This window comes from Entelurus aequoreus, linkage group LG05 (assembly GCF_033978785.1).
Source record: "Entelurus aequoreus isolate RoL-2023_Sb linkage group LG05, RoL_Eaeq_v1.1, whole genome shotgun sequence".
Classification (NCBI taxonomy): Eukaryota; Metazoa; Chordata; class Actinopteri; order Syngnathiformes; family Syngnathidae; genus Entelurus; species Entelurus aequoreus.
This window is the reverse complement of record NC_084735.1, coordinates 77,365,870-77,388,551: the sequence shown is the minus strand read 5'-3', so window position 1 is coordinate 77,388,551 and position 22,682 is coordinate 77,365,870. Positions and strand designations below refer to the sequence as shown.

At 39.4% G+C, this 22,682-nt stretch overlaps 1 protein-coding gene across 1 annotated transcript in view; it reads right to left on the bottom strand.

Moving 5' to 3' along the window:
* doc2b (double C2-like domains, beta) overlaps nt 1-22,682 on the bottom strand; it is a 302,553-nt gene that overhangs the window by 44,443 nt on the left and 235,428 nt on the right. The window contains 1 exon segment of the mRNA XM_062048951.1: nt 20,112-20,238. Within this exon segment, the coding sequence (XP_061904935.1) occupies nt 20,112-20,238 (127 nt within the window).

Below are 22,682 nucleotides of genomic sequence, written 5' to 3'. Positions count from 1 at the left end.
GCCGCAGGGTTTTGATGTGTAATTAGCGTAGTATATAGGGGTTCCTGCTACCACGGAGGGGATTGTCTGGACAGAGATGACTGTTTGGGAACGCAAAGCGTCCCATTTATTAACAATAAATCTTACAATCATTCAATCAAACTTTCACATCTTTGACATGGCGAACAGCAATCGTGCAGAGTACAAATAATACAACGGTGCAAAGTAATACAAAGTGCTCGCCTGTACGTTATCAAAATAACCAGCCTACCGGTATATGAAAAGTCAGTCTTTAATCATTGTGTCATCGTCTTCCTCCTGCGTACTAAAACCACCGAAATCCTCTTCGTCGGTGTCGGAGAAGAACAGGCCGTAAATAAGCCGCACCCTTGTATAAGCCGCAGGGACCAGAACGAGGGGGAAAAGTAGCGGCTTATAGTCCGGAAATTACGGTATGTATATATGTATGTATATATATATATATATATATATATGTATATATATATATATATATATATATATATATATATATATATATATATATATATATATATATATATATCTATGTATGTATGTATGTATGTACTGTATATGTCGCGATCAAAAGTTTACATACGCTTGTAAAGAACATAATATCATGGCTGTCTTGAGTTTCCAATAATTACTACAACTCTTATTTTTTCGTGATAGAGTGATTGGAGCACATACTTGTTGGTCACAAAAAACATTCATGAAGTTTGGTTCTTTTATGAATTCTTAATGGGTCTACTGAAAATGTGAGCAAATCTGCTGGGTCAAAAGTATACATACAGCAATGTTAATATTTGGTTACATGTCCCTTGGCAAGTTTCACTGCAATAAGGCGCTTTTGGTAGCCATCCACAAGCTTCTGGTTGAATTTTTGACCACTCCTCTTGACAAAATTGGTGAAGTTCAGCTAAATGTGTTGGTTTTCTGACATGGACTTGTTTCTTCAGCATTGTCCACACATTTAAGTCAGGACCATACTTGCCAACCCTCCCGAATTTTCCGGGAGACTCCCGAATATCAGTGCCTCTCCCGAAAATCTACCGGGACAACCATTCTCCCGAATTTCTCCCGATTTCCAGCCGGACTTAAGGCACGCCCACTCCAGGTCCGTGCGGACCTGAATGAGGACAGCCTGTCGTCACGTCCGCTTGGCCAACCAAAAAGTAAGTTAACTAGTGTTCTGTGGTTACTTTTTGGTTGGCCAACGGTTTACGTTGTATTGCGCACCCTGACGGCAAGTGTGGGAGTCGGTTCTGAAGTATGAAGTAAAGAGACGTAACTTCGTCACCTCGCCTGGTTATTGAGTCCAACCCAGAATATTACACTGCCCATACCTACGCTCCTTCAAAGGCTGTGCTACTGGCTGCAAAGCATTGCACTTTCAAATACAACAATGAGTAGTGAGGAGTGTTATGTGTGTGTATATGTGTAAATAAATGAACACTGAAATTCAAGTATTTATTTTATTTATATGTATATATATATATATATATATATATATATATATATATATATATATATATATATATATATATATATATATATACATACACAGTATATATATATATATATATATATATATATATATATATATATATACATATATATATATATATTTCAGTGAATTCTAGCTATATATATATATATATATATATATATATATATATGTATATATATATAGCTAGAATTCACTGAAAGTCAAGTAATTATTATATATATATATGTATGTATATATATGTATGTATATATATATATATATATATATATATATATATATATATATATGTATATATATATATATATATATATATATATATATATATAAGAAATATTTGAATTTCAGTGAATTCTAACTATAAATATACTCCGACCCCGCCCACCTCAACCCCCCCAATCTCCCGAATTTGGAGGTCTCAAGGTTGGCAAGTATGGTCAGGACTTTGGGAAGGCCTTTCTAAAACCTTAATTCTCGCCTGATTTAGCCATTCCTTTACCACTTTTGACCTGTGTGTGGGGGTCATTGTCCTGTTGGAACACCCAACTGCGCCCAAGACCCAACCTCCGGGCTGATGATTTTAGGTTGTCCTGAAGAATTTGGAGGTAATCCTCCTTTTTAATTGTCCCATTTACTCTCTGTAAAGCACCAAAACAGGCCCAGAGCATAATACTACCACCACCATGCTTGACGGCAGACTTGGTGTTCCTGGGATTAAAGGCCTCACCTTTTCGCCTCCAAACATATTGCTGGGTATTGTGGCCAAACAGCTCAATTTTTGTTTCGTCTGACCACAGAACTTTCCTCCAGAAGGTCTTATCTTTGTCCACGTGATGTCAGATGAAACAAAAATTGAGCTGTTTGGCCACAATACCCAGCAATAGACTTAAGAGAATAAGGTATTTTGGTAATTTTTTTTGTCTAAAAGATATTTTTTCAAAAACAGGTCTCCAAAAGAGGAGTCTTATCATCTTTGGGAGAATAGGTTTATTTTGCTTTTTTTGTCCAACTTTTTTCCCCTCAACAAACAGGACTTAAAAAATTAGGTTGCCCTATACTGCACTCAGGAGAATACAGTAGTTTGGTATTTTTTGTCTTAAAATATATTTATTCAAAAACAGGTCTTCAAAAGAGGTGTTGTCTGATACTCGGAAGAATTTGGTAATTTTGTAAAATTTTTGGTCCTAAAAATATTTGACCAAAAACAGGTCTGCAAAGAGGAGTTTTGTTATATTTGGGAAAATATGGTAATTTTGTATTTTTTTGCCCGACATTTTTTCCCCTCAAAAAAACAGGTTTTAAAAAGTTTTATGTTATACTTGGGGAAAATACGTAACTTTTTTTTTTTTTTTGTCAAAAATGATTTTTTTCTTCCAAAAACGGGTCTTAAATTTTTTTTGCTATCTTATAGTTGGAAGAATACGGTGTAATTGTACATTTCTTTGCCCTAAAAATCTTTTTATAAAAACAGATCTGCAAAAAGAGGAGTCTTGTATTATTTGGGAAAATATCTTGCCAATAACAGGTCGTAAAACAAAGCGTCGTCCTGTACTATGAAAAATCATGTAATTTTGTAAATATTATTGTCCTAAAACATTTTTTTTCCAAACAGAGGAGTTTTTTTTAATATTTGAGAGAATATGGTAATTTTGTATTTTTTTGTCTGACATTCCTTTTGTCCAAAAACAGGCTTTTAAAAGAGGGGTCATCTTATGCTGTACTCGGGAGAATACTGTAATTTGTTTTTGTTTTTTTGTCTTACAAATTTTTTTTTGCACCCAAAATGTTTTCCAAAAACTGATCTGGAAAAAAGGAGTCGTCTTATACTTGGGAAATACGCTAATATTATAGGTTTTAAAAAAATATTTTCCCCAAAACAGAGTTGCAAAAAGCGTAATCTTGGTAATTTTGTACTATTTTCCCACCTTCTACCTTCCTAGTCACGTCCGTTGTGTCCTTGGGCAAGACACTTCACCCTTTGCCTCTGATGGCTGCTGGTTAGCGCCTTGCATGGCAGCTCCCGCCATCAGTGTGTGAATGTGTGTGTGAATGGGTAAATGTGGAAATAGTGTCAAAGCGCTTTGAGTACCTTGAAGGTAGAAAAGCGCTATACAAGTATAACCCATTTAACCCATTTTGCCCGACATTTTTTTTTCTTCCAAAAACAGGATTTTAAAAGAGGGTCATCTTATGCTGTACTTGGGAGAGTACTGTATTTAAAAAAAAAAAAATTTTTGTCTTGCAAAAAAACATCTTTCCAAAAACAGGTCTTAAAAAGACGGGTTGTGTAATACTCGGAAGATGACAATATTTTTGTACATTTCTTGCTCATAAAAATGTTTTCCAAAAACTGATCTGGATAAAAGGAGAAATACTTGGGAAATATGCTAATATATTAGGTTTTTAAAAATATATTTTCCCCAAAACAGGTCTGCAAAAAGAGGAATCTTGTTAATTTTAGAGAGTATGGTCATTTTGTACTTCCTCCATTTTTTTTCTTCCAAAAACAAGTCTTAAAGAGGGCTCATCTTACACTGTCCTTGGGAGAATACGTAAATTTGTATTTTTTTTTGTCTTAAAAATATATTTATTCAAAAATAGGTCTTAAAAAGAAGAGTTGTCTTATACTCGGATCTAGAAAAAAAGGATACATATTATATTTGGGAAATATGCTATATTTAGGAGAATATTGTCATTTTGTCCAATATTTTTGTTTCTCCAAAAACAGTTATTTAACAGAAGAGTTGTCTTATACTGTACTTGGGAAAATAAGGTCATTATGTGATTTTTTTGTCTTAAAAAATATATATTTTTAAAATCTCTCAAAATAGTGGTTATCATATACGCGGAAGAATCCGGTAGTTTTGTAAAAAAATTTGTCCAAAAAAGTATTTTTCCAAAATATGGTTATTTTGTAGTTTTTTGTCCAACATTTTTCCCCTCAACAAACAGGTCTTAAAAATTAGGTTGTTCTATACTGTACTCAGGAGAATACAGTAATGTTTTTGTCTTAAAAACAGGTCTGCAAAAAGAGGAATCTTGTTAATTTGAGAGAGTATGGTCATTTTGTACTTCCTCCATTTTTTTTGTTCCAAAAACAAGTCTTAAAGAGGGGTCATCTTACACTGTCCTTGGGAGAATACGTACATTTTATTTATTTTTTTGTCTTAAAAAGATATTTATCCAAAATCAGGTCTTATACTTGGAAGAATCCGGTAATATCGTACATTTTTTGGTCCTAAAAAATATTTTTCCAAAAATGTATCTAGAAAAAAAGGAATCATATTATATTTGGGAAATATGCTAATTAAATCGTTTTTTTTACATTTGTTTCTTAAAAACATTCAATCAAATACGGGTGGTGAAAAAGACGATTGGTGTTATTTATATATATATATTTATGTATTAGATTAAAAGTACAGGCAAAAAAAAAAAATTGTCGTCCAGAAAGTTGTCAAATTTGAAGCTTAAAAAACAAATGTTCTGTTCTTGACTTTAAAATTCCTATCAGCGAACTAGAGGAAGACCTCACCATCAGCGTCTTACTCAGTACTTTGTGTGGGAGACAGCACTCGGCAGTCTGTCCGTCACAGCGGGATACTAATCAGACATCTTGGGGGGAAATTGACCCCATGCGAATCACATCAGCATTACCACATGCTTGACTGTCGGGTCACATCCACTTAATCACCGCACCCCCCGATTGTTCATTCATGTTTTTGAACATTTAGGCAGCCTGCACTTGTGGCTACTCGGGGAAAGAAGCCGACATGTCAGGAATACAGAGGTATCGTTATAGGAAGGAATCCTCAGGCGGCTTCTGCATGCTGTTGATGCGCCTGACAAGAGCAGGAATGGTAGCAGCGCTCTTCACACCACATAGCATCAATTTAGTCTGCCTGCTCTCCTGACAACTTGAAAACAAACAACACATCTCCCAACACATAACTTCAACCATTGCCATCAAACACATACTGCGTTAGTTGGCCATAATAGTTGTCAGTGGTATCGTGCGGACTAACGATATGAAGAGTTCATATCATGGTTATCAGTATTAGCTCGGTATTGTTGAATGTGCTGAAAAAGTACTTATACACACTGATATTTGATGTCTGAATGAGTAAACAAGAGACAGAAGAAACATCAAACATTTTTTGGGCTTCCTAAGAGCAATATTCATTTTATTTGAGCGTCTAAATATGTCTATAGATATTCTCAAGCATCCAGGTCATTGTAATCTCAGGACAGTACATCGATCGCAACTGGACTGCTCGGTTTGTCTTCGAAGAATTTTCGCCTCTCATTGAAGTCGGCTTCATCAGTTCATGCTTATAGACTTAGATTGGTCAGATCTAGTCTTAGACTTGGATCGGTCAGATCTAGTCTTTGACTTGGATCGGTCAGATCTAGTCTTTGACTTAGATCGGTCAGATCTAGTCTTAGACTTAGATCGGTCAGATCTAGTCTTTAACTTAGATCGGTCAGATCTAGTCTTTGACTTAGATCGGTCAGATCTAGTCTTTGACTTAGATTGGTCAGATCTAGTCTTCGACTTAGATCGGTCAGATCTAGTCTTTGACTTAGATCGGTCAGATCTAGTCTTTGACTTAGATTGGTCAGATCTAGTCTTCGACTTAGATCGGTCAGATCTAGTCTTTGACTTAGATCGGTCCGATCTAGTCTTTGACTTCGATTGGTCCGATCTAGTCTTTGACTTCGATTGGTCCGATCTAGTCTTTGACTTCGATTGGTCCGATCTAGTCTTTGACTTAGATTGGTCAGATCTAGTCTTAGACTTGGATCGGTCAGATCTAGTCTTTGACTTAGATCGGTCAGATCTAGTCTTTGACTTCGATTGGTCAGATCTAGTCTTTGACTTAGATTGGTCCGAACTATTCTTTGACTTAGATTGGTCAGATCTAGTCTTTGACTTAGATCGGTCAGATCTAGTCTTCGACTTGGATCGGTCAGATCTAGTCTTTGACTTGGATCGGTCAGATCTAGTCTTAGACTTGGATCGGTCAGATCTAGTCTTTGACTTAGATCGGTCAGATCTAGTCTTTGACTTAGATCGGTCAGATCTAGTCTTTGACTTAGATCGGTCAGATCTAGTCTTAGACTTGGATCGGTCAGATCTAGTCTTTGACTTGGATCGGTCAGATCTAGTCTTTGACTTAGATTGGTCAGATCTAGTCTTAGACTTAGATCGGTCAGATCTAGTCTTTAACTTAGATCGGTCAGATCTAGTCTTTGACTTAGATCGGTCAGATCTAGTCTTTGACTTAGATTGGTCAGATCTAGTCTTCAACTTAGATCGGTCAGATCTAGTCTTTGACTTAGATCGGTCAGATCTAGTCTTTGACTTAGATTGGTCAGATCTAGTCTTCGACTTAGATCGGTCAGATCTAGTCTTTGACTTAGATCGGTCCGATCTAGTCTTTGACTTCGATTGGTCCGATCTAGTCTTTGACTTCGATTGGTCCGATCTAGTCTTTGACTTAGATTGGTCAGATCTAGTCTTAGACTTGGATCGGTCAGATCTAGTCTTTGACTTAGATCGGTCAGATCTAGTCTTTGACTTCGATTGGTCCGATCTATTCTTTGACTTAGATTGGTCAGATCTAGTCTTTGACTTCGATCGGTCAGATATAGTCTTTGACTTATATCGGTCAGATCTAGTCTTTGACTTCGATTGGTCCGATCTAGTCTATGACTTAGATTGGTCAGATCTAGTCTTAGACTTGGATTGGTCAGATCTAGTCTTTGACTTCGATTGGTCAGATCTAGTCTTAGACTTCGATTGGTCAGATCTAGGCTTTGACTTAGATTGGTCCGATCTGGTCTTTGACTTAGTTTGGTCAGATGTAGTCTTCGACTTAGATCGTTCAGATCTAGTCTTCGACTTAGATTGGTCAGATCTAGTCTTTGACTTAGATTGGTCAGATCTAGTCTTAGACTTCGATTGGTCAGATCTAGTCTTTGACTTGGATCGGTCAGATCTAGTCTTTGACTTAGATCGGTCAGATCTAGTCTTTGACTTCGATTGGTCAGATATAGGCTTTGACTTAGATTGGTCCGATCTAGTCTTTGACTTAGATTGGTCAGATCTGCATTTCAGCTTTGGTATTAGTAAGGGTTTGCATTATTATTTATTATCAAACATAATTGTAAAAAAAAATTGCTCCAATGAGGCTGGATTTTTTTATTGATAGGGTAAGCAAATCAACCACTCCTAATAGTAGAGAAGGGATTCATATGGCCCCATTCCTGGGTGGATCTCCCGTGAGAGGAAGAGGTTAGGTTAATCATTTTGCAATGCTTCCATGCTGAAATGATGGAAAGTGCCAATCTACACAGCACCTGACACTCTAGTCAAAGTTGGAATTGCCACAAAACCCATTTTAAGATATTCAACACTTTACTGCTGAAGTGGAGAGTGCACCCTTCAATTTGTCATGCCTCACGTGTCAGGTAAACCTCCACGAATGGGACCATAAGAACCTCTTCCTACCGTATATGCACGCCTGCTCCCTGTTTCCATCCATCTCCTGCTTCATCGAATCCACTCACACAAACAAAACGGCCCGAAAGCAGGACTCAATTAGGATCGACAGGAGGATGTCGATGAATTAAACGGACGCCTCGGATGTGACGGCGAGGTTGTAAATGATGCAGTCAGTGCGGCAACAATATTGTGATGCATGAACTGTCTATCCTCTCCCTCCTCCTCCTCCTCTTTCAGCTCAGAGCAGCACCATATTTCCAGCCTGTTGCCTGAGTTCCAGGTATTACTGCGGATGTTTCGTGGAAATACATCTATTATGGTAGAAATATGCATTTGTATGCAGGTCATGTACCGCAGCACTCATGACCAGGGCTAATTTGCAATGCTGGTCCCCAATAAGGGCTTTTCACAAAGAACAACAGTTAAGATGATGATGTGCAGGCCCGTCTCCCATAAATTACATTCTCTTACTACAATACCGTCATATTTCCGGCAAAATAAGAGTCAATAGAACGCCCGCAGGAGGTGACGCCGGATGACAAAACATCGGCAGGAGTCTTTGCTGCTGCTGACTGTTTGCGCCCGGAGTCAAGCAGCGCACTCGCCTTCCCTTCAACCAGTCTGAATGGGATTCATTGTAGCCTTTAGTTGACTTACTTCATTTGATATTACCAAACAGATCATACAAAATAATGTTACCTCACTTATTTTTACATAGGTATGACATGTAAAGGTCCCTTATTGTGTAGTAGTTTCTAAGGGACTAACATCTAACCTGAAAAGGGAACTGTTCTTTTTTTTGGAATGTTGCTTATCATCCCCAATCCTTATGTAAGACAAGAACACAGAAGTTTTTTTTTTTTAATGCTTTATAATTTTTTTTAAATACGGCAATACGAGGTGGCTAACAATGCTGCTAATTGGAATAATCCATTTCGCCCATAAAGCCCTCTAAAAAAACATCAGAAAACGGCCAACAATAATCCATTTATATCTCGTGACCTAAATATTAATCTACCAAGTATTAGCGATATTTTTAATTTCAAGCAAAACACAGAGGAACTACTTTTAGCTTATGCTGCCATATTGACATACTTTGCCGGTGAGCTGCCGAGTCGCCTTTGAGTTGGTGAAAGTTAATTCTACAAACCCCGTTTCCATATGAGTTGGGAAATTGTGTTAGATGTAAATATAAACGGAATACAATGATTTGCAAATCCTTTTCAACCCATATTCAGTTGAATATGCTACAAAGACAACACATTTGACGTTCAAACTGATAACAATTTTTTTTTTGCAAATAATCATTAACTTTAGAATTTGATGCCAGCAACACGTGACAAAGAAGTTGGGAAAGGTGGCAATAAATACTGCTAAAGTTGAGGAATGCTCATCAAACAAAGGTGAACAGGCAAAGTGGGAACAGGTGGGTGCCATGATTGGGTATAAAAGTAGATTCCATGAAATGCTCAGTCATTCACAAACAAGGATGGGGCGAGGGTCACCACTTTGTCAACAAATGCGTGAGCGAATGGCTGAACAGTTTAAGAAAAACCTTTCACAACCAGCTATTGCAAGGAATTTAGGGATTTCACCATCTACGGTCCGTAATATCATCAAAGGGTTCAGAGAATCTGGAGAAATCACTGCACGTAAGCAGCTAAGCCCCGTGACCTTCGATCCCTCAGGCTGTACTGCATCAACAAGCGACATCAGTGTGTAAAGGATATCACCACATGGGCTCAGGAACACTTCAGAAACCCACTGTCAGTAACTACAGTTGGTCGCTACATCTGTAAGTGCAAGTTAAAACTCTCCTATGCAAGGCGAAAACCGTTTATCAACAACACCCAGAAATGCCGTTGGCTTCGCTGGGCTTGAGCTCATCTAAGATGGACGGATACAAAGTGGAAAAGTGGTCTGTGGTCTGACGAGTCCACATTTCAAATTATTTTTGGAAACTGTGGACGTCCTGTCCTCCGGACCAAAGAGGAAAAGAACCATCCGGATTGTTATAGGCGCAAAGTTCAAAAGCCAGCATCTGTGATGGTATGGGGGTGTATTAGTGCCCAAGACATGGGTAACTTACACATCTGTGAAGGCGCCATTAATGCTGAAAGGTACATACAGGTTTTGGAGCAACATATGTTGCCATCCAAGCAACGTTACCATGGACGCCCCTGCTTATTTCAGCAAGACAATGCCAAGCCACGTGTTACATCAATGTGGCTTCATAGTAAAAGAGTGCGGGTACTAGACTGGCCTGCCTGTAGTCCAGACCTGTCTCCCATTGAAAATGTGTGGCGCATTATGAAGCCTAAAATACCACAACGGTGACCCCCGGACTGTTGGAACAACTTAAGCTGTACATCAAGCAAGAATGGGAAAGAATTCCACCTGAAAAGCTTCAAAAATGTGTCTCCCTCAGTTCCCAAATGTTTACTGAGTGTTGTTAAAAGGAAAGGCCATGTAACACAGTGGTGAACATGCCCTTTCCCAACTACTTTGGCACGTGTTGCAGCCATGAAATTCTAAGTTAATTATTATTTGCAAAAAAAAAAAAAAAGTTTATGAGTTAGAACATCAAATATCTTGTCTTTGTAGTGCATTCAACTGAATATGGGTTGAAAAGGATTTGCAAATCATTGTATTCCGTTTATATTTAAATCATGCCTTTCACTCGGCTAGTAGAAGGTTGTAGCCACGAACCGAAAAGTTCGTCAACTTCGACGCTCAACGTAGACCAGGAGATGGCGAGAAAGACACGAAAATGGGCTGGTTTCGTTCTTTTTTTTTTTAATGATTATTATTTTTTTTACTTCTTTGAGGGTTATGATGTTAAGATATAAACATCCCATCAGTTAGAGCAGACATTATACAGTAAGTGATTGTTTTATTGTTTTTGTAGTCTTGTTTAGCACTTATCAATACTGCTACTTGCCGGATCCGTTTATCACTCAGATTCTAAAACTTGTAGATCGTCCTCCGTCTTCTTTGTTTATAATGTATATTTTCTGCTGGATCTACTCTAGTTTATGCTACCCTTTTTTGTTTGTTTGCTGCAGCTGTTACACTTACTGTAATATTATACATGATAATTGGGATTTGTTATATATTGTATACAAATATAATATAATAATATAATATATCAGTATATATTATATACTCTATATATAATAACATGTAAATATTACATATATGTTATATTTTATATTGCTACTATGGTAAATTTTTGGTCTTCTTTACACTTTTTGTTTTCGCCCTCTTTTTGTGCCCTTGTGTGCATTATTCTTTCCATCCTTATCCTTTCAATCTTTTGTTACTGAGCTACTTTGTGGAACAATTTCACTTGTGGATCAATAACTTTTGTCTAAGTCTAAGTATATTCAGGCTCAAAATTACAAGGTTCTGGATCATCATTTGACCCAAAGTAGTCTTTGTTGTCTCTCATGAAGTCTGCCATCATTAGTAATGTTGTTGTTGTTGAAGGGAATAGTTAACGTTGTGATGCGTCTGTGAAATTAATGCACCGCCATTTGCTTAAAATGAACAAAATATGTAAATATATATTATGTATGTACCTGTTACTACATTACATATATACACTATATTGCCAAAAGTATTTGGCCACTCACATATGAACTTGAAGTGCCATCCCATGGAATTGTCCAAAATGTTTTGGTATCCTGGAGCATTCAAAGTTTCTTTCACTGGAACTAAGGGGCCATGCCCAACTCCTGAAAAACAACCCCACACCATAATTCCTCCTCCACCAAACTTCACACTCGGCACAATGCAGTCCGAAATGTAGCGTTCTCCTGGCAACCTCCAAACCCAGACTGGTCCATCAGATTTATGGACAAACTTGCAATAAGAAAACATATGTTTAATGTACCATAAGATTATTTGTTAAAATAAAGCCAATAATGCCATTTTTTGTGGTAGCATTTATTTAGAATAGTATCGAAAAGTATCGAAATACATTTTTTGTACCGGTACCAAAATATTGGTATCGGGACAACACCACACTGTAATTATTTACATATCAGCTGTTTTATTGTGTGTGCATATATCATTGTAAAGGACTGTTATTGTATTTCGCTGTTATTACCTCTGCCAGAAGGTCAGACGTTCGCTGAGGTCTGCCTGTTTGCCTTCAGGAAACGTCGGAAATGGGATAAGAAACAAGTGATTAGATTTTGGTGGTGGTCCGGATTAGGGATGTAGTATAATATCGGACTGCCGATATCATCGGACGATAAATGCTTTAAAATGTAATATTGGAAATTATCTGTATCGTTTTCAAAAAGTATAATTTATGACTTTTTAAAACGCCGCTATGTGCACGGACGTAGGGAGAAGTACAGCGCGCCAATAAACCTTAAAGGCACTTCCTTTGCGTGCCGGCCCAATCACATAATATAATAATAATACCTGGGATTTATATAGCGCTTTTCTAAGTACCCAAAGTCGCTTTACATGTTAAAAACCCATCATTCATTCACACCTGGTGGTGGTAAGCTACTTTTGTAGCCACAGCTGCCCTGGGGTAGACTGACAATATCTACGGCTTTTCACACACACAAGTGAATGCAAGGCATACTTGGTCAACAGCCATACAGGTCACACTGAGGTAACCGTATAAACAACTTTAACACTTTTACAAATATGCGCCACACTGTGAACCCACACCAAAACACATTTCGGGATAACATCCGCACCGTAACACAACGTAAACACAACAGAACAAATACCCAGAACCCCTTGCAGTACTAACTCTTCCGGGACGCTACAATATACACCCCCAACCCCACCTGAACCCCTCCCCCAAAAAATTAGGCATAATAATGTGTTAATTCCACGACTGTATATATCGGTATCGGTTGATATCGGTATCGGTAATTAAGAGTTGGACAATATTGGAATATCGGATATCGGCAAAAAAGCCATTGTCGGACGTCTGCGTTATCTTACGTTTATATTACGAGTCTCAACTTGTGTGTGCATGTATGTGCAGGCTAGCGGCCCCGCCTCCGCCTCCGCCTTTGCTTATTTCATTCCGCAAAGAGCGAACCCTCTCGCAGCCTGTTTGGAAGCGACGGTAGGACAAAACAAACAAGGCCATTCCATTTATTCTGTGATTAATTACCTCCGCCAGGAGGTTGTGTATGTTTGTTTGTTGTCATCGGCTATGATGAAGTTATGAATTATTGGATAATGCTACATATGTTTAGACTCTTTCCTTTTCTGTTTCATGTAGAAGTAATGGAGAACAAAACCACAAAGGAACTGGACGGATGAGGGGCTCAGCTGGAGTCCATTAGATTAGGGTCGAGATAGGTTCAACCCCCCCCCCCCCCCCCCCCCCCACAGAAAAATAAATAAAAAAATCACATTTTCTTGACACAGACCTTTATGGATTTTTTTGTACTGACTCGTGGTGGTCTTTGGGCGCAGAAACACTGGGAAGCAAACCTACTCGAGCACAAAATCCTTCATTCAGGTTCACGGCCCACAGTCTTTATTTTGATACACTGGCAGGAATAATCTATATTTAGCCAGTCAAGTAGGAGTTATAAAAAAAAGAAAAAAAAAAGTCCACATGAACGCATGAATGAGGCGTATTTTTAAACATTTTGTCAAACAAACTTAAGGGTTTTTGCCCACCTCCTGCTCTAGGAAGTGTTCTTTTTGTCTTCTCCGCCAAAGTGAAAGAACGATGAGTCAGCATCTTTTGGAGTCTATTTTCTGCCACGGATTTTGTGATGTTTGTCAGAGAGGTTTGCAGGCGGTATGGCGAGTAATTCATGCGGCACAGTTTGCCTTCTGGCGAGCTTTCACACACACACACACACCAAAAAAAGCAGCATTTGTCAAAAGTGTCCACAAAGCTGAAACTGGAAAGGTTTTTGTATTCTGTTTGTGGAACGTGTTGCTTTAGGTGGAAAGGCACACTATATTGCCAAAAGTATTTGGCCACCCATCCAAATGATCAGAATCTTGTGTCCTGATCACTTGGCCGGGCCACAGGTGTATAAAATCAAGAACTTAGGCATGGAGACTGTTTCTATAAACATTTGTGAAAGAATGGGCCGCTCTCAGGAGCTCAGTGATTTCCAGCGTGGAACTGTCATAGGATGCCGCCTGTGCATAAAGGTCCTTAAAGACATGGATGACAGAGTCTGGTGTGGATGAACTTGACTGGCCTGCACAGAGTCCTGACCTGAACCCAATAGAACACCTTTGGGATGAATTAGAACGGAGACTGAGAGCCTGGCCTTCTCGTGACCTCACCAATGCGCTTTTGGAAGAATGGTGGAAAATTCCTGTAAACACACTCGGCAACCTTGTGGACAGCCTTCCTAGAAGAGAGGAAGCTGTAATAGCTGCAAAAGGTGGAGCGACATCATATTGAACCCTATGGGTTAGGAATGGGATGGCACTTCAAGTTCATATGTGAGTCAAGGCAGGTGGCCAAATACTTTTGGCAATATAGTATGTGTTGCTTGTAGTATTTTTAGGTTTGTTTACGCATGGTCCAGTAAGATATTCTGACGGTATTATAACCTCAGGCAAAAATATTACTGTAAGGTGTTATAATTACAGTTTCAAAATGTGTTACAGTGGAACCTCAATCTCTATGCAGTACAGTACACACAGGGTACAGATATTTTGGAGAGGCGGAGCCCGCTACATCACATCCTGTTTATGCAGTCCAGTACTCGGTTACCACTTCTCAGTGCTTCAGTGTTTTTTTCCCCCTCACCATTCACCAAGTTTCCTCTAATTTGCTTACTCAACATGGGTCCAAAAAGCCAACAAAACCAGCCTGGAAAGAAGGAGGGAATTGCTGTGGACTTGGACTTGTGTGTGTGGGTGTTTTGTGTGTTGCGCTGACAGTTTAGCTTGCCGTTTGTTGTTGTGTTGTTTTAGTAACAAATAACAAAAAAGAGTTAGTTGATCAAATGCCACCTTATGTTTGTTTGATATACATATATAATATTTTTTTTGGATTAATCACATTTTGGAATTTGGAATAATCATGATTAATCGCAAGTGATTATTCGCTTGCATAATCACAATTTCCTTAAGAAAAGACCCCAATATTTGTACACAAATCACATCTTATTGTCCGAATGGGATACAGGAACATTTTAAAATGTTTTAATTGAATGCATGTCATTTAATTTGTCACAGTTTTATAAAAAGTTCTTTTAGGGTGTATTTTGGAGTAACATTTGACAGTAAGCACACCAGTCGGAGTCTCTTTACTCATTTTTGATTATTGATCTGATTGATGCGATATTTTTTATGATTAACACATGAGTTAACTCTTGTTAATTTTGACATCCCTAATATATGTGTATATATATATATATATACCCACCCGCTGTTATATATACAATATAGACCAGGGGTCGCACCCTAACAGCAATAATTAGGTCGTGCTGTGATGGTACTGCCTTTCTCACCCTCTACAACATGTACAGACATTGTGACAGCTCAGTCACATGTTGTGTGCGGCTTCTGCTTGCACACGTAAGTGACAGCAAGGCATACTTGTTCCACAGCCATACAGGTTACACTGACGGTGGCCGTATAAAACAACTTTAACACTCTTAATATGTGCCACACTGTGAACCCACACCAAACAAGAATGACAAACACATTTCGGGAGAACATCCGCACCGTGAGACAACATAACCACAACAGAGGAAATACCCAGAACACCTTGCAGTCCTAACTCTTCCTGGCTGAAATATACACCCCCTCTGTCTATCTGTGTTGGCCCTGCGATGAGGCGGCGACTTGTCCAGGGTGTACCCCGCCTTCCGCCCGAATGCAGCTGAGACAGGCTCCAGCGACCCCCCGCAACCCCAAAAGGGACAAGCGGTAGAAAATGGATGGATGGATGGATATATATATATACATATATGTGTATATGTGTGTATGTATTAGGGGTGTGGGAAAAAATCGATTCGAATTCGAATCGCAATCCTCCCGTTGTGCGATTCAGAATCGATTCTCATTTTTAAATTTTTTATTTTTATTTTAAATTTTTTTATTTAAATTATTATTATTATTATTATTTTAAATTAATCAATCCAACAAAACAATACACAGCAATACCATAACAATGCAATCCAATTCCATAACCAAACCCGACCCAGCAACACTCAGAACTGCAATAAATGAATGAATGAATGACTGAATGGATGAATCATCTTTATTGTCATTGTGCATGTACAGGTACAGGTCCAACGAAATTTAGATTGCTTCCCTGAGGTGCTTTGCGTTTTTTTTTTTAAAAAGAAGAAACCACACAATACACAAAAACAACACAATATACACAATATGCAATATACAATGTGGCCTAAGACCACTCTAAGAGGCAATGTAAAAGAAAACGAGACAGTAAAAAGTATAAAGTGACTAGAGAGGAGTAATGCTGAATCCCAGTGTGCTAAGGGGGTGGGAGTCAGCATTTCCTACCTCCTATGCTGTGCAGGCTTTTTATTGTGGATTAATTGTGTGAATAAATATGATAAATATTGTCCAGTTGGCATGTAATCGCTGATTGCACAGTCCCGGATCGTGATTGACCGGTGGCTTCCTCATGTTGCACGTGAGGGAGTTGTTTTTTTTTTTTTTTTTTACAATTTAGCAGCGTTTAGTGCAGTTATGGCCCGGGGGTAGAAACTGTTCCTGAGTCTATTTGTGCGGGTTCGCATGGTTCTGAAACGTCTGCCGGAAGGCAGCCGATCGAAGTGGCTGTTGCCGGGGTGGGACGGGTCCTTGAGTATGTTGGCTGCCTTCTTCAGGCAGCAGGAGTTATACAGTTCTTCCAGGGAGGGGAGGGGGCACCCGATGATTTTTTGGGCTGAGTTGACGACCCTCTGGAGAGCTTTCCTCTCTGCTGCTGTGCAGCTGCAGAACCATACGCAGATGCAGTATGTGAGGATGCTCTCCACAGAACAGCCGTAGAAGGACACCAGCAGATCCTGTCTCAGGTGGAGATTCCTGAGTACTCTCAAGAAGTAGAGCCTCTGCTGTGCCGTCTTGACGATGGCCGTGGTGTTGGTCCTCCAGGACAGGTCCTCATCCAGGTGAACTCCCAGGAAGCGTAGGGATGAGACTCTTTCCACACAGCCCCCGTCGATGTACAGGGGCTGTATGGTAGTTTTTCTCCTCCTGCTGTCCAAGATCACTTCCTGGGTCTTGAGCTGGTTCAGCTTCAGGTTGTTCACCCTGCTCAACACTGCCAGCTGCTCCACCTGTATGCCGTCTCGTCGACCCCAGAGATGCAGCCCACCACCGTTGTGTCATCGGCAAACTTTATGATGTGGTTGCCGGGGTGGGTGGCTGTGAAGTCGTGGGTGTAGAGTGAGTAGAGCAGGGGGCTCAGCACGCAGCCCTGAGGTGAGCCGGTGCTGAGGCTGAGGGCTGTGGAGGTGTGGGTACCCATCCTCACCCTCTGATGGCAGTCAGTCAGGAAGTCTTCAATCCAGAGACAGGTGGGGTTGGATATTCCGAGGTCTGCTAGCTTGGTCACCAGTCTGTCAGGTAAAATGGTATTAAATGCAGAGCTGAAGTCTACAAAGAGCAGCCGTACATAGCTCCCCCCCCCCCCTCCATGTGGGACATGGCGGAGTGGAGAGCCGTAGCGATGGCGTCCTCCGTAGACCTGTTGGCTCGGTAGGCAAACTGATGGGGGTCCAATGCGGGCGGTAGGGATGAGAGGATGTGGGTCCGGACCAGTTTCTCGAAACACTTCATTGTGATGGAAGTGAGTGCCACTGGCCGGTAGTCGTTCAGACAGCTGACAGTGTTTTTCTTTTTGGGGACCGGGATGATGGCGGAGGTTTTCAGGCAGGATGGGACGGTGGCCTGGGACAGGGACCGGTTGAAGATGTCGGTGAGGACACCAGCCAGCTGATCAGCCCAGTCTCTCAGCACCCGTCCGGAGACGCCGTCCGGTCCCGCAGCTTTCCTCGGGTTCACGGCTTTCAGTATGCGTCTGACCTCGTGCTCCGTCACTGAAAGGGTGAGGCTGCTGTGGTCTGCCGAGTGAGGTGTGACTGCTGATTGAGGTGTGGCTGTTGGGTGAGGTGTTGCTACTGAGTGAAGTGTGACTGCTTCCGATGGTGTTACCTCAAAGCGGGCGTAGAAGGAGTTCAGCTCCTCTGCCAGCTGGGGGTCTCCCCTGCCGGCCGGGAGGTTGCTGGGCCTGTAGTTGGTCATGTGCTGGACCCCCTGCCATACCCTCCTGGAGTCGTTGCTTTGGAAGCAGTCCTCAATCTTCGTTTTGTAGTCCTCCTTAGCCTCCCTGATACCACGCTTCAGGCTGGCTCTGGCAGTGCAGTAGAGCTCCCCGTCGCCAGATCTGAACGCGGTGTCCTCCTCCCTCAGCAGCCTCTGCACCTCTCTCGTCATCCATGGCTTTGTGTTGGAATAGACTCGGACGCGCTCATCCACAGTAACAGAGTCTGTGCAGTGTTTTATGTAGCCCAGTACTCCTGATGTGTATTTCTCCAGGTCCTCGTCTACAAAGACCTCCCACGCAGTGGTGTCAAAGCAGTCTTGCAGCTTTTCAGTGGCACCTTCAGGCCAGGTATTGATGGTCTTTGTTGTGGTGGGAGCACTTATCCGGGTGGGGGTGTATGCTGGGATGAGTAGCAGGGATATGTGGTCTGACTGGCCCATGTGTGCTAAAGGTTTAGCTCTGTAGCCCAGTTTAATATTGGAGTAAACCTTGTCCGGTGTGTTTTTGCCTCTTGTGGCACATTTTACATGCTGGTGTAGTTTGGGGAGCACTACCTTCAGATTAGCATGGTTAACAGAGCAATTGAGAGGAGACACAAACACGACACAGAACAAACCAAAAGTAGTGAAACAAAAATGAATATTATCAACAACAGTATCAATATTAGTTACAATTTCAACATAGCAGTGATTAAAAATCCCTCATTGACATCATTAGACATTTATAAAAAAAAATAAAAAAGTACAATAGTGTCACAGTGGCTTACACTTTCATCGCATCTCATAAGCTTGACAACACACTGTGTCCAATATTTTCACAAAGATAAAATAAGTCATATTTTTGGTTCATTTAATAGTTAAAACAAATTTACATTATTGCAATCAGTTGATAAAATATTGTCCTTTACAATTATAAAAGCTTTTTACAAAAATCTACTACTCTGCTTGCATGTCAGCAGACTGGGGTTGACCCTGCTGAAATCCTATGTATTGAATGAATAGAGAATAGTTTTGAATCGGGAAAAAAAATCGTTTTTGAATCGAGAATCGTGTTGAATTGAAAAAAAAAAAATCGATTTTGAATCGAATCGTGACCCCAAGAATCGATATTGAATCGAATCGTGGGACACCCAAAGATTTGCAGCCCTAGTATGTATGTATGTATGTATGTATGTATGTATGTATGTATGTATATACATATATATATGTATATATATATATATATATATATATATATATATATATATATATATATATATATATATATATATACATATATATATATTAGTTCAACCTCTAGTTTATATAGTCTGATTCCTAAAAGAAGCTCGTAAATTGAGCTTCTACTGTGTGAAATGTGTTTGTTGAAAAGAAGAGAAAATAAAGTTTCAGCAAAACAGTCCTTTTTAAATGGAGGGAGAAGGGACGAGCCTCCTTCATATGCAGTGGGCAGCGGGAAGGCGTCCCGATACTTCCGCTGCAGCCACACGCTCCCTGAAGGTTTTCCGACTTTAATCTTTACTCGCACTGTACGGACTATACCAAGGGAATTTTTTTTTTTGATTTTGCAACCGTAGCTTTTTAACAGGCCAATGTGTAAGTACGGTACAGAGGCGTACAGATTTCGCACACCGAACACATGGAATGAGGGACAGGAAGTAGCTGATTGTGGTGAACAAAGCACATGCAGCTACTACAGTAGTAAGGGATTCATATGGCCCCATTCGTCGTGGTTTACCTGACACATGAACCGTGACAAATTGGGGATGAGAGGAAGATCCACTCAGGAATGGGGAGCATATGAATCCCTTCCCTACTGTACATGTGAGAAACACTTACAGGTAACTGTTTCTCCAGGCAGTTGTTGAAGTTCTTGGTCTGGTTGGGCTTCAGCTTCTTCAGGGGGATTCGCGTCTCACCGATGAACTCGTTGTGCCGGAACTTGTCTTCGTCGCACACCGAAATCCTAAAATAAGAAGAGAGTTGCAGAAAGGATGCTTCATTAAGTCTTTAAATGCAGTCTGTCTCAGCGCTCGCACTGAAGCGAAGCCGAAGCTCCGAATTGAGTTCATAAGATTCATGCCTGAGTCAATCAGCATGACGGTAAATAATGAGATATTTACGCTCCAGGTGGCATGAAGACACACATGGATTAGGGAGGTCTGGACCAGAGTGAATATGAGACGCTAGAGAGCAATAAGTCAGGACAAGTTGTTTAAAAAGATGAGTTTACATTTGTCAGTGTGAGTTAGAAACTCAGTGATGAGTCAATTATCTTCGACATGTTAGCAGGCCAGTTATGACTTAACACTCAAAATAAACCTTACTTAAGAAAAGTGAAAAACAACCCAATAAGACACAGGTGTCAAACTCAAGGACCGGGGGCCAGATGTGGCTCGCCACTTCGTTTTGTTTGGCCCTCGATAGCCTGGAAATAATATGGATCAATAAAGTACTGTAACTTTTTTTTATTTATTTTTTTAACCCTTTCAAAGTCTTTTGAGCAAATTATTATTATTATTATTATTTTTTTTTTAAATTTTATTTTATTGTAAACAACATAAAAAAAGACACAAGATACACTTACCATTACTAGGTCTGTAACTTTTCATACTTAAATGTATTATTTCTTTCTCTTTTGGGAAAACAACCATATACCTGTACTCCATGTAATCGCAAATTATGTTAACTTAAATATTTTCTAATTATGCAAAAATATATGATCAAACATTCACACCAATTTTTATCTATATGGACAAAAAGTTCAGTTACGTCCTTTGGCCATTAGGGGGCCACAGTGCAAAACATTTTAAAAAATAGTTTTTATCTGTCCATAATGCTATCTTGTACAATTTTCACATTTATTTTATTTTTATTTTTTCTACCGTTTTACTTTGTTTATAATGTGTTGCTTTCCTATGCACATTCAATTTGTACTTGCGGTCCATGAAACAGCGTTTTTATCTACAATAATATGTATTCTCCAAAGAAAATAATTTTCAATATGTTTTTTTTTTTTTTAATTTATAAAATTTAATTAAAAGATTTCAGTATAAGTACCTTTTGAATTTTTTTTATCACATTTAAAAATACCGCGATAATAATAACCGTGATAATTTTGGTCACAATAACCGTGATGAGAAATGTTCATACCTTGACATCCCTAGTATACAGTATGTATACATATATGTATATGTATATGTACATATACTGCGATGAGGTGACGACTATATGTATGTATATATGTATATGCATTATGTATGTATGTATATGTATATATGTATTTGTATATATGTACAATATATATATGTATGTGTATATATGTATATGTATGTAAATATATTTATGTTTATATGTGTATGTACATTTTAGCTGGAGTTTGTTTGTTTTTGTTATATATATGTATGTACTGTATGTATATATATGTGTGTGTATATATATATATATATATGCATGTGTATATATATATGTATATGTATATATGTATATACATATATATGTAACAGTGACGTGCGGTGAGGTTCATGGCTGGTGAGGCACTGACTTCATCACAGTCAGATTTACAAACATATGAACCCTAAAGAGTATCTTATTCACCATTTGATTGGCAGCAGTTAACGGGTTATGTTTAAAAGCTCATACCAGCATTCTTCCCTGCTTGGCACTCAGCATCAAGGGTTGGAATTGGGGGTTAAATCACCAAAAATTATTCCCGGGCGCGGCGCTGCTGCTGCCCACTGCTCCCCTTACCTCCCAGGGGGTGAGCAAGGGGATGGGTCAAATGCAGAGGACAAATTTCACCACACCTAGTGTGTGTGACAATCATTGGTACTTTAACTTAACTTTAACTTTACACATACAAACTGTAGCACACAAAAAAGCACATTTAATTAAAAAAAACGTTATTATGGTCTTATCTTTACTTATAAATGAAGTCCATGCGCAGCTCCTTTTGAACAAAAGCATCGATAACTTGTTTATAGAAGTCTTCCTTATCTTTCTTCAGTTTTAAAAGTCTCTCTGTCTCGATGGAGATCTTCCTCTAAGTATTACCTCCTGCTTCGATTGAAAGTCCAGTTTAGAAAACTGTTTTATTTTAGATATGTAATCCTCCATGTTAAAAGTCCAGGCGAGAGGAAAAAATAAACGATCGCTGCTAACTGTTGCTGCTTGTTGTCACTTCTTCTGCAGCCGAGTAGTCGCCAGAATGATCTCTGGGATCACTACCGCCCTCTACCACCAGGAGGCGGGATTACTGCGAGCCTCACACAGTGCGTCTTCGCAGCAGTTTTATGATTGCTCAGCACAAGAAATACGTTACACACATACAGTTGTTGACAAAATACACTGTACATTATATACCTCAGCTAACGAAACTATGGAAATGTATAATATAATTCATATAGCAAT